Source organism: Egretta garzetta, unplaced genomic scaffold (genome assembly GCF_000687185.1).
Source record: "Egretta garzetta isolate BGI_Z169 unplaced genomic scaffold, ASM68718v1 scaffold943, whole genome shotgun sequence".
NCBI classification, from domain to species: Eukaryota; Metazoa; Chordata; class Aves; order Pelecaniformes; family Ardeidae; genus Egretta; species Egretta garzetta.
Genome location: NW_009259309.1, coordinates 411897 through 425250, shown reverse-complemented (window position 1 = coordinate 425250; position 13354 = coordinate 411897). Strand labels below are relative to the sequence as shown.

General features: G+C 43.9%; 1 protein-coding gene across 1 annotated transcript in view; it reads right to left on the bottom strand.

Annotated features, from left to right (window-relative positions):
- The window catches only part of LOC104123960 (rho GTPase-activating protein 32), a gene marked incomplete at its 3' end in the record, with an annotated part of 71895 nt that overhangs the window by 32637 nt on the left and 25904 nt on the right, over nucleotides 1-13354 (bottom strand). The window contains exons 3-4 of the mRNA XM_035891838.1: nucleotides 5025-5116; nucleotides 3417-3501 (exon numbers count right to left, since the gene is read on the bottom strand). Of these exons, the coding sequence (XP_035747731.1) occupies nucleotides 3417-3501; nucleotides 5025-5116 (177 nt within the window). The remainder of the gene's footprint in view (nucleotides 1-3416; nucleotides 3502-5024; nucleotides 5117-13354) is intronic.

The following is a 13354-nucleotide window of genomic DNA, read 5'->3' as shown; positions in this document are numbered from 1 at the left end:
TTGTGAACGTATTATTTTAAGTTACATTGGGATGATTCAGGCACTTCTGAAGTTAAATGCATGGTGAGTCCTTCTGCTCTGATGTAAAGACCTGGAAGAGATGCTGAGAACTTCCAAATCCCTGCTTCGGTGCTTAACTGAACACTGAGGTGCCCTGTACAGCAACACGTGTGCAAGCAACGCTTGCTCTGTGTATTCATGAATTGAGTTTTGATGTTCTAGAGGGGAGGAGAGGCATCGCAGGCAGACATTAGCCAAGAACCGTGGAAAGGCAGCAGAGCTTCAGAGAGAAGGAAGCCAGCAGAACCGACCTAACCGATGCTGAGCAATCACCATCTAGGCATGGCCTAACAAAGTCTCGTTTGGGAGAGACAGACCGTAGCGAGGCTGAACCATGGTTCTGTTCCTGCTAACGAGGTCCTAAACGTTTCTCCAATGTTAGACTAAAATAAATCTATTATGCAGAACCTGGCTTTTCACTGTAAAATTAAAAATCAATGATGTAGGCTTAAAAAATAAATGCAGTGATAAATGTAAGGTATTTCAGCAAAATACCAGTGAATTTCTGACTGATGCAATCTGTAAAGCCCATCCTATAACTACAGCTTTGACAACATCTACCTTTGCCTGGTAAACCAGCAATTTCCTGCTGATGCAACGTGTGTCGTGCTGGCCAGACGCAGATATGGTTAAAATACATTGCTGTGGAAAGCGGTATAGCAGAGCTTTTTCTGAAGGGAAAAAGCATCCCAAAACGCACCTAGTTTTGTTAGCATGGGGCCAGGATAAGAAGAGAACAAATCCTTTTTTATACATCTCAGAAAGTTAATTTAAAACGATCTCATAAGGTGAAATGCCAAGATATTAATACCGGTTGCACCATGAGACCATATTATAAGTGACATAAACGTTACAAAACAATCTGAAATTTGGCCAGGCTGTTAATAGACAGCATTACACAATTCCTGACACAGCCAGATAATGCTGCATTTCTACTATGCAAATTTTTAACAGTGAATAGATTTTGAAAGGAGTTTACACCCACTGCTCCTCAGATGCAACTCAGTAACTCGCTATTAGGTGCCAAGCTGTCATTTCCAAGTCACTTCAGCCTACTGCTATTCTCCGGTTTACCTTGTTATCACAAAGGAGCCACACACGAATGCCACTTGATTAAAATGTATGAGCCCTCTATGAACCTATTTTTAAGTCTGTAAACTAATACTGCTGTTGTATTAATAGTTTTCATTTATTTTGCCATTAATACTGGTCTTCTACTAAGCAAATGCTGTAATTCCCTACCCTTTGATACTTCAGGAGCAAAGCTCTGTCCTTACAATATTTTTATCTGTATTACAAAGTCATTGCACTGTGGGAATCTGTCTTAGAAATCTTGCTTAGATGAAGGAAGGGGCAAGAGGCATGGAGCTGGTACTTAGGGCCCGATCCACCTTACTGAAGCACGTGTTTTGCTTTAGGTACATGAATATTTAAGCGTGTGCAGTTTTTCAGAGGTAGCAGTGGTGGGAACAGAGAGCTGACACCCCCCCCCCCCCCAGCACAGGCACAACCCCACTTTTAGGACAGTGCCTCCCATGCTGCCAGCATCCACCATTCTCCTCCCGGCTTCACAACACAGACATTGGGAGAAAACAGCTCAGGGGCTGGACGTGGCGGAACAACCAGTGTTACCTTTTCTTCCTGAGCTCTCCTTCCCCAGTTACTGCCTGTCAGCTCCTCTGGTTACAGCAGTTGGTGACTGTTGGTGCCAGCGGGCAACAGCACCCAGGACAACCCAGCAGGAGCATGGGAAGCGGTGGGCGCAGCAATGACACCACCAAAATGAGTGCTAACAGCTCCTGCTCAGGGAAACTTCCCACCAGAACATGCTTCAGGTTCGCTGGCAGAACAACATGAAGAAAATCTGTAAAGAATATCTTACCTCATTTTGCTTCTCCCTCTCACAAGGACAAAAATCTCAGCGTATCAGTCCTACAAGTATGCCCTGCCATCCTTAAAACAGTCCAAGAAATGCTTAAACCCACTAAAGAATTCAATTATTTGTCTTCAAAGTGCTTTAAATACCAGTGCCATGCAAAGGCTGTAATCTCTCTCTAGCTTGCACATTGAGCTGAACATCTGAGTGATGGAAAGGGAAACTGAGGACTGCCCGATGCCAAACACACCTGTGTGTACACAGAAACCTGCTCAACACCTACGCCAACATAAAACTGCTCTCCAAAATGACTGGAAAAATTAGCGGTGTCAAATCAGAAAGTTACCAGGAGGCAAAAAGAGACAGATTAGCCACGCTATTCCTATACACAGAAACCGAAAAGACAGTTTTGATTCCAAAGACTGAGGACCGCTCCTGTTTACATCAGCAGCCCATCTTCCAGAGACCTTGTTAAGAGCTGAGCTTGTGGCCCTGGTGTCCTCTTAAGCCCGCTCTTTGCCTGTCTCGCCCTGCCTCTGTGTGTGTGTGTGCGCCAATGCACACCCATCCCATGCTCAGCAGAACAGACCTACTGAGCGCCGCCGAGCGTGAATAACAGCAGAAAGGAGCCCTGAATAGGACCCAAACTCCTTCTCAGCATTTTTTTGCAGGAATTTTACAGCGACAGAAAAAAACGGATGCACAGTTCTCCCTGCAAAACCGTCGAGTACGGAAACATGAAAGGCTGTAAATAATTCACTCTATATTACAGGAAATGTTTTACAAATGAAAAGGTTGTAACCTCTTTTTGGCTACAAGGCTGGCAGATGCTGGGTGGCTTCCTGCTTCTCTAAGTGCAGAACAAGATGTGCGCTGTTTATGAGAAACTAGCAGCGATTCTTGGTTCTCAGCCCTCCCCGGTCCTGCTCAATGAAAAATGCTTCTGCCTGTATTTCTGATGGATGGATCACAAAGGAGTGAAGCCTCCGCACTTCCAGAAGCGCAACTCAGGCTGACTAGCAATTTCTTGTATTCTGATGACACAGCTGCTGCAATGCACAATGCACAGCTAAGATAACATGAAAAGCACGGATAAATTTGAATTATTTATATTTACATAAAGACGTTCGCACAATTGCTTAAAGATACACACATACACACGAGCTAAAAATACACATCCAGTTATTACAGACGACTCAATAATGAATGTTTGATGCAGTTTTAAAACAGCGACATCAGTGCAATCCAGCGGAAATAAAATCATCTCCAACCTCAAAGGGGTGGCCACGTGGCCAAGGACAGATTCTGGCCCGGTACATGGAAGCAATTCCGAATAAAGAGACCCTATTGCTTTAACTTCCTATCGCTAAACATTTTGCAAGCAACTAAGCAAACCTTAGTGGAGGCCCCCCTACTGCCTCCCCCACCAGGTTAGTTGGTAGCCAAACACAGCGGCATTTTGTACATCAAAGAGACTCACCTGTATGTTGCCGAAGTCCACGTTTTCATAATGGAAATGTGCACATTCAGCCATCTTCGGGAAATGACCCTTTGTAAAGGATAACCTGAAGCACATCAAAAGCACACTGTGAGATAGATGCAAATCACTGAAACCATGCTCGGCATCAAGTACTGTTATAAAATGCAGCTTCTGATATAAAACAACAACGACTTTCTCATCCTAAAAGCCAAGGGAACAGAGGGGTTTGTAGATGTGATGCACCAAAACAGTGGAGAAAGGAACTGAGAAAGGAAAACTAAATTGCAAAGTGGCTTTTATCATCGCATCCTTAAAGAACTGAGTGGCATTTCATCAACACCAAAGCCCACATCTTTAAGAAATGGTGCAGGGACAAGCCGCTCTACCTTTACAAATGCATTTTTGCAGTGCAAATAAACAGCCTTACACGAGACACATAGGAAAGTAGAACTTTACCTGTGAAAGGCATCACAGCCCATCAGTCCCGGGTTGATGTATCTGAGGGTGCAGAACAAACGCTATTTATCCTTTGCCTTTTTAAAATTCAAAAGTGAGGCATAATTATTCCCAAGTGTCTCCAGCTACAGCGATGGCTGACGGGGAGATCCTCTGGCTCTGCAACATGCTCTTGCTTCTGCTGAAGCTATTATAGACTCCTATAGATACTTCTGGTGGCGAGCCAATGAGATTGTCATTATCTAGCTCTCTCTTCCCACGGGAATACAAGTGGGAAGTGAGATGCAGCATCTGGCTGCTCAGCGCTAGAACAAAGAGCCGTTTCCCTTACAGCCTCAGAGCACTACAGAGAGGTGATCTGAATGCACCAATCAAGCCATATTGGGGAGCTCTGGTCCTCAAGTCAGCGTTCTTAGCAAAGACAAGTCAAGTAATATTGATTATTTTGATCCCCTTTGCAGGTTAGAGGTCTGAAACCTTAGCTGCAAGCACAGTAAGTTGGTTTACATTCTCTGGGAGAGAATGAGAGAGAGAGAGAGAGAGAGAGAATGACAGTGTAAGCCCACAGAGAAAAAAAAAATAACTGGGAGGTCAGAGAAGAAAATATACCCCTAAAAAAGAAAAATTGTGCAAAACCCATTCAAATGAAGAGGTACAGGGCAGAATACAAAAAAAAAAGGAAAAGAGGAAAAATATCAAATAAAAAAAGATATTTAGGCCACCCACTTGTCCTGGATTAGCTTCCCGGAGTACAGGGAGACAGGGAAAATCATCTCAGTTACACATTGCCTAGGCTTCTCTTTAGGTTTTTTTATATATATGTTCTTTTCTTTTTTTTTAAATTAATCCGTTTCAGGAAGAAGTCACAGAAATTTAAAAATCCAGTAACAGTGAGGTTCAGAACTCTTAACAAGCTTTGATTCTGTGGCCAGAAACAGGTGAGAGAGCCACCAAACCCTCACGTGCCCCCAGTTATACACTACATCAGCTAGAATTTACTTTGTTTCGCATGGATTTTGGTTGCTCAGGTGAAGATATTATCAAAACTTGTTGCCGAATGCCCCAGCTGTATTGCAGCACAATCGCTAAAACCCGGGATATCAAAACTGCAAGCCCAGAGATGACAGGAAAATCACAGAACACTGCTCTTACTTTTTCACATTCTTCACTTTCATACTTGCTGTGCTGCCGCAGGTCCGGAGCGGCAGCTCCCCTGGAATGTCAGGGATATCCGCACCTCTTGCCTGCGAAAAAGAAGAAAGAAAAAGCAGGGAACTTAAAATCTGACTGCATAGCCCATGTATTTTTACATATATGTGCAAAGACAGCTGAAAATCTCCTATGTGCTAGTTGTACTTCTGCCTTTTTAACAAGGAAAACCGAACCTTGGGGTTATGATCCAGTATGTGATTATCTCTTCCCGAACCATGCTGCAGAGCCTTGCTAATTCTCAGTAATAACTGCAAGATCCGGTATTTTATTCATCACTACTTCTGCTTTCTAAAGAGAAGATTTTCAGAGGCAGGAGACTAACATCCACTCCTGAACTCCACACACAGACAGACTCCTCATTAAGTACCTGATTTCCCAAACATCTGTGCACTCAGAGTCAGGCAGAGGCACTGGAAGCAGCTGGATAGCTCGTACAGCGGAAAATCAAGTTAATGACAGAGCTGCTTATATGTGGGAGGCGAGCTTTTAAAAACCATGTTTGAAGCTATGGGTGTAAGTGCATGAACATATTAAAATTCTTTAATCACTAAAATTAATTTACTTTAGCGAGGCCAGAACTCAAAACTCCCTCTTTTCCTTTGTTCTGTCACACACCGTCCTCCTCTCCTGCCTCCAGCTGCTTTTTCATAAGCCGTGAGCTCTGCTGGGGGAGCGTTCACCATCACTCTGCACCACGAGTGTCTCTTGCTGCGCCGTACCCTAAGCTCTAGAGGAATGAGGGGGTTTAGGTGAGGCTTTGATGAAGGCAGCAGCGATCAAACGAGAAGATCCGCACAGACCTCACAGAGCAGGAGGAGAAAACCACAGTGTTGGCCAGAGACAGCTCTTTGGTGCTGCGGGTGAGACCAGTCGAATGAGCTTTTCTCTGCTTTATGCAACGCACTACAAAACATGAATAATGTCCAAAATAGTGAATGCTCAAGCAGGAGGAAGAGAGGCACTTCAGAATTCCCTCTCCTACAGGACTGGAACAAAAAAAAAAAAAAAAAAATCTATTTTCTAATGACAGGAGTAAACAGCTGAGTTCCCTGATCCAGAAGATCAGTACCAATGCTTCTGAGCTGGTCCACCAAAAGATCTCTGAACAGAGACGGTCTGTCCCAAAGCTGTTCCATCCTGCAGAATACAGCTGTAGACTGCAATGTGAAACATGGGAACTTGGTCCTCGCCCCCAAATTTACAGTCACACAATTACAATTCAAGCTAGCAGCCCACCTACGGGACGAACAATGAGGGAATCGTTCTTACCCCCCTCCCTGAAGGCCTCATTTTAGCTCGACATGGGTCAGATTTCCATGTGCTTCACCACGTCACGAAGAGCCTCAGAGAGTAAGTCAAAGCCATTCACCATGCCTATATTCATTAACGAACAGCAACCGAGCTAGAGGGAGTGCACGAGGTACCCAGCTACAGCCGTGTTAACCACCTGAGGCTACTTTTATAGCCACCAGAGATAAGCAGGCACTCTGGGATGGGCTCACCTACTTCAGGCCACCAGATTAGGACAAAAGCAACCACGCTGCAGGAGCATCTATTTCTCCCTTGACCCAGGGCTCAGGTGCAGACGTTCATCGTAGACCATTGCATTCATGCAACCAACACCACCATGGCTAAGCAGGACTTGAGCAGAGCACGTTCTCTGCACCCAAATTCCCCTTATTTCCAGTACTGCCCTTGGAAAAGGGATGCTGCTGCTGTTACAAGCAAGCTTTCAACATTACTGAATACATTTGAAGCCAGGACGCTCGCTCTCACGCTGGCGCCTTTCACAGCCCTGAACATAAGCGATGCTTTAACTCCGCTGTCCCACAGCTGTACAGAACATGCACACCCACTCACTGAAGAAAAAACAAGGACAATATTTATATCCTTAAATAAACCTATTCTTGGCTGACTGACTGTTTCTAAGCACACAATTACTTCAGTCTGTAATAGGACACTTGAGAGTCTCATTGTGAATTTGAACATTAAGAGGATCACCAATTTAATAAACCTTACAGGTCTTTTACATAAGAAAATAACTAATTACAGTAATAAATGTGCCATTCCTGTAAGCTGCTTTTAGGCAAAGCTGGATGTGCTTGCCTTAATTTTCTAAGGAACAGAATTTCCGTAGGAAGAGAAATAATTTTTCTTCTCCATCAGCAGTAGAAGCTGGTGGGATATAAAAATGGATAAACAAATCTGACAGAAAAACGTGGGCTTCAAGCCAGTTTGCAGCAGTGGGTAGCGACTACCCTGGATCTGACTCAAAGCAGCGTAGGCAAAACTCACACCTCCAGGAGACTTAAATGCCAGCATCTCTCTTTGAAAAAGCTGTATTATCCTCTTCTTCCCAGTTGAGTTATGTCCAAATCGTGCTGGAAGGAGATATCTGTCTCTCCCATTTCCAGCGGCTTGTATCCATTTAAATGGACTACAATGAGATGCAATACAGTAATTAACTTTGGTTGCTTTTCCAATTAGATACGAGCTCTTTGGACTCTGCTGCAGAACAACACTCCCTCAAAGTCTCACAGCTGAGCAAAAAGGGCAGAATGGTGATCCTGGGCAAGCCAGAATCTTTAGATGAGGTACTAACACCAGGAAAGAACCCTCAGTGAATAGATAGATAAGCAAAAAAGAAACTTACTGCCATTTTAGAAACCATATTGCTCCAAAATAAACAGCATCTACTTTCCAAAATAAACAGCATCTACTTTCCATTCAAACCACGGATACATTGCTACATTAAAGCTCACCTCTAACTTGTACCTGTTTGATCCTTAATCCGGCAGGCAAGATGTCACCCTGGGTTCCCCTCCTCTCAAAATACAAACAAAACACTCCAAATGAGATTTGTCATCTTTTGTGCTTTCTGTCACAGTAATCTAATTTTAAAAATCATTTTGAAACAGTTGAGTTATTTACATCTGAAAATTAGCTAGCCAGCATCAGCAGTTGCTTCTCACTTGTAATTGCATAGCAAATCTGTTGATGCAAATTATTTAGTCCAATTTGCACAGCTTAATGTCACTGCTGCATCAATCCGCTTTGGTCCAGAACTGGGTAAACAAATTAGGACTCGATCCAGAACGCAGTCAATTGACTTTATCAGGATCCTCCGTCCTCTTACAATTCAGCAGAAGGCTTTTGAGCAACACCGCTGCCCCAGTCTCCCCCGAGCTAAGATGTTCTCCTACCAAAGCCTGCTGAAGACTACGCTAACATTATTAGCAGTTGGGGCAGTATTTGAGAACTTCAGGACTGTGTAACAGGCACACTGAATGCGAGGCAGGTAGGTACCGCTAAAATGTTTGCTCTAAGCCATTTTGGGGGAATGCCTGTCTGTCTGTCCCGCTCCCTGACCGATGGTCGTTCCACTTCCAAATCGTCACGGCCATTTGCTCAGTGGGTATCGGGAGGACCCCTGAAGGACCCCCATCACTTTTGCAATTCTCAAGCGTTGCTGCTAAACTCCCTGGGAACCCAAGAGCTCTTACGCATCACAGTGTCCAGCTTTAAGCATCCAAGTTTCAAATTTTTGGCCTTTATATTTATAGACACCATTTGGAAAACTTCAGCTTTGTGCTCTCCAGCACACAAAACCTTAGTCATAAATAATTCATATCCAACAACTCCAGTGCATAATATGAAAGGATCTTCTAAACAGCCTCACTGCATTTATCAGAAAACACGTCAACCCGTCTCCCACACATCCAGAAACATAACGCAATTTGAAAATACACGTAAAATTGAAGAAAAGAGTCCAGTAAACACGATGGGATAAAGGTTCCATCCTGGCATCCTCAGTAGGGAAGAAGACTGAACCTCTGCAAAACCCACGGTCCTCCTCCTGCTGCCAAGGACTTACAGTGGGATGCACAAGAAGAGGAGAAAGGGTGGAATCCCACCAAGCTCCAGTAATCCCATAACTGGTAAACTGGTTTTCCACAATACTACTATAAAACCCCTGAGGAAGTACCATATACAGGAACAGACACAATACAAGATGAGACAGGTCAGCGTGTACCCAGGCTACTGAATTCAAGTGGGACTTTTGAGGGTGGAAATTTACCCTTCCCCAAGGTTAACACCAAGCAAGAATAACTATTAGACATTTACGCATCTTCCTACCACCAGTCTCTCACCAAAACCAGTTTGGAGGGACCAGATTGCTCCGGATTTGTTCAGCACATGGCCTTGTTTCTAAAAATGGCAGTGCTGATTGAAAACGCTAGTTGGTTTCCATGGCAGTCTTTCCTTTACATCATCTTCATCTCCCCTCAATTTTCTTGAGGGGGGAAGGAGAAAAAACTACTATGACAAAACCTCCCAGAGCTTTCAGAAAAAAAAAAAGAAAGGTTTTTATAGAGTTTTATTTCTTCACTGAAGAACAGCAGGAAACAGAGGTGTTGTTTCAGTAAAAGTCATAGCTCTGTGGTGAGTAAAGGTCTACTGAACTTGAGCGAGAGGATGAACTGAAGCGGCCAGTACACACAGCGCGGTATCTGAAGTGGGTGTTTATGCGCCAGGACATCGATGTCTATTCCAAGTCTTGGGTACCAACCAGCCACGCAAAGCTGGCTCGGCATCAGCTTCTTTGCAGAGCTCCCGTTGCAACGTTCAAAAGAAAGCATCCTACACAACCCCCTTGATCACTACGAGGTAAGAGGTGATAGCTCCGTTAGCACCATCCTGCTTTTACTAATTAGTGCTGGAGAGTCAGCCTGAAGCACAAGGCAAGAATAAATATGGTTCATCTCAGCTTCATACTCCACAGCCACCAACTCCAGGGAAGGAAAGCGCTCTCCACTCTCACTTTATGTGTTGTAACAACTATTGCAGTCCTCCACAATAAATCAATCAACAAAGCAAAAGAAAAATGCTTTTACTAAACTGGAACACACCATGTCCAAGCTACTACACATAACTACAAATGAAAGGTCCTGATTCTGCAGCATTTATCTGCCCAAGAACTCTCCCCAAAAAGGATGAAAGTGAACCTGAGCACAGGAAGGCTGTAACCAGGTCACTTTTTTGAATGGAAACAATGTATGGTAATTGATGAAGATATAATATTCATCCAAAAATGCCAGAGGTCCAGTGGCAACATGACAGGAATGCAAGTATTTGCCAAGCTCCTCATAGTACCACTTTCCACTGATTCATTTAGTGGACGCAATTGAGTTTCTTAAGTATTTCATACAGAGTGCTTGGGTGACTAACACGTTTCACTTACATTTTTCAGAGCTGCTTAAGATATTTGGACACATTTAAAATTAAGAAGCAATTGCATCTGGTTTATGTACCCAGGTCCGACAATCTCAGGTTAAACAAAAATCTCTGCTCATCATATGACAGCAGCTTTGTTGGAAAGGTAAAAAAATAAAAATAACCCACCCTGCTCCAACTCTGCATTTCCCAATTGACCATCCTCAGAGTTCCTATCCGTGCTATTCACGGTCTGATCAGCAGAGCGCAGCACTGGCACATTTAATAACCACCCAGGGCAAACGCAAAGCTGCAAACCAAGGACAAGCTCCTGGTCTCGTACCCCAGAGGCCGGTGTACCCATCTATATTTGCAGAAGCTGGCTACACACCCTCACTCGGAGAGGAGCAAGGCATCAGAGAAATCTCACCTTGGAGAGTGCAAGGGTGTAGGACACCGATTACAGCGATCCAAGCCACTGTGTGCAAAGAAACAGCTTTGAGATCCAGCGGAACAGCACACAGATGTTTTTTTACAGAATGAGAAACAGCTGAACCTTTTAGATCTTATAAAAGTATTTTATTTTAAACTGAATCATCACTTCGCTCCTTACCTTGTGAAAATTCCTCAGTCCCTGTTGCAATGATAAAGGAAACATGGATAGCTGTAGGACTGGCTTATGTGCAGGCATAGCTTAAGGCCAGAACAGCCGGAGTAATTAGAGATAGCACTGGTTTTTTAATTTAGCTCTCAGGTTGGGTGACTGTGGTACGTGCAGAAAGTTACCCAGCCAGAGATGGGAAATGTGATAGAGGAAAGCCAGGGAAAATATGACAAGTGCTTCCAGTAGGGAAACTCTGAACACTGGCTATGCACATTCTTAATCCCGTGTCTAAGAAATCTGCATTCAATAAAGAAAATTCTTCAACGTGTATCATTTTTTGAGTTTAGGACATTAATTCCATTTTCCACATTCCCTGTCAATGCTGAATTGTTCTAGCCAGTACTTATTGCATGGCACGGTTAACAGTGAATTCTTCTTTCAAAAGACCACACAGGATGTGTTTTTTCTACTCCCAGCTTCTCCCCTCCAAAGGGGGAAAAAAATAAGAAAAGAAAAAAAAACTTTTAAGCATTGCCATGAGCTGGCAAATTAAGGGAAACCTCTCATTCCTGAGGCTTAGCATTAGAGAGGAGTTAGTCCAGGGCATCCATTTACCATAGTTTAAAGGATCAGCCTTGGAATGAACAAAGAACAAACTCTTAACTATTCATCTACTGTGTTTTCAAGTAAAGTTTGCTAGCTCACAGATACGTGGGTAAAGCCATCCCCAGCTCACATGTAAGGCAACTAATTTGGTAAGTGGAAGCCAAGACACAGAGCAAGCTGTACGAACAGACTTTGGCAGCGTTACAGTCACTGCGACCAGAATTCACCTCTGTAACGCAGGCTGATTTTACGGCACGACGAGATTTCCTCGGTGAGGCTGCAAGAGATGCATGGACCTGCACTGAGTCTCTGCAGATGAATCAAATGCATCCAAAGGCTGGTGGCTATTTCCAGCGGAACAGTCCCACACTTGTGTTTTCTTCCATAGTTATCATTTGGTTTAGAGACAAAAATGGATGCGCCAAGCAAAAATGAATGGTTGGCGACTGAGGACAACATTAGCATGGTAACTACCTGACAGCTTTAAGTTTGGGTTTGACAACGCTCTAGTGAAGCGGCAGTGAGATTGCCTTATTACCATTCCCAAAGATCCCAGTCCAGGGAGCTGCAGGGTACAGTACATAGCCTCACATAATAGCATACTGGCTAAGGAATGTACTTTCTTTAAGAACAAAAATCCCACATACAATATGCGTGGGAAAGGGTTGGAGTCCTTCTGTACAGCCTACAAAATAAATTTTAGAAAAAAGCCACAGAAAATAGAACATCCAATGAGCACAATACATCGATTCCAGTTCCTTATTGGTTAGGAAAAAAAAAAAAAAAGGACCCCAAAAATACCAGACCCTGTTTGATGGACAATTTCTACAGTCTCTTGTTTCACAGAGGGAGGAGGGGGTCCTAATCATGGCTTGGTTACAAAAGGACAAGTGGAGCTTTGGGTTGTTACGGTAGAAAGCAATTTCTCATCACACAAAAAACTACAGAGACGAATTCAGCCTGGAACTAGCACAAACCACTCTGGTGAAGCCTCCTGGCCATGTTCAGTGGTTATGCAAATAACGATATCATGTTATGTTGTAGGTAATAAATTGGCTTTGAAACCAAAGAATTTTCCCAATGCAGTAGAAGAAAGGTTGGGAAGGTGGAAAAAACAGCAGCTTGACACTTAACCCCAACATCTGAGTCAGTAGAGTTAACGTGAATTTGTATTTGTTCATGTAAAGTCAAGCTGGACTCAGCTTTTTGTTTATAAAGAGAGCTGGTTCCAATGGCATGAGAGACAGAACGGGTATATGATACACCAATTTCCCAAACCCTTATAATAACACAGTAACGTGAAGAATGTGTCTGCTTGTAACATGCAATTTGTACCATAAGCTGCCCATCAACTTCTGAACAACAGAACAAAAGAGTCAGTTCATTAACTTTGTCCAAGTGTTACCCGGGAAAGCTTGGCCTGCGATCACACACCCTGTCCTGGCCCAGCCGCTGCGGCAGCCTCCAGCTGCTGGTCCCGATAACTGGGCAGGATTCCTTCAATCTGCCTTCCCGACCAACTGTTCCACAGCCCCGCTCGGCCCCAGCGAGCCAGCTCGCTGAACCAGGTCAGCAAAGACAACACAGGCAAATCCGAGGGGACGGTGCTCTCCAGCAAGGGCCTGGTGTCACTCAGGTGAGGTCAGAACGGGACATGTGATGTCACTGCAGGAGCTGCAGAAAGGTCTTTCCATGATGCTACTGGCCAGCAAAATTGGGGAAGTGAACGACGACCTCTTCCTCGCATCACCAAGAACATGAGCTCTGCAGAAACCAACGGCGAGCACCTTCGTCCTCCAAGGGCGCTTTCTCGCAGTCATAAAATTATAGCTGAAAATGAGTGATT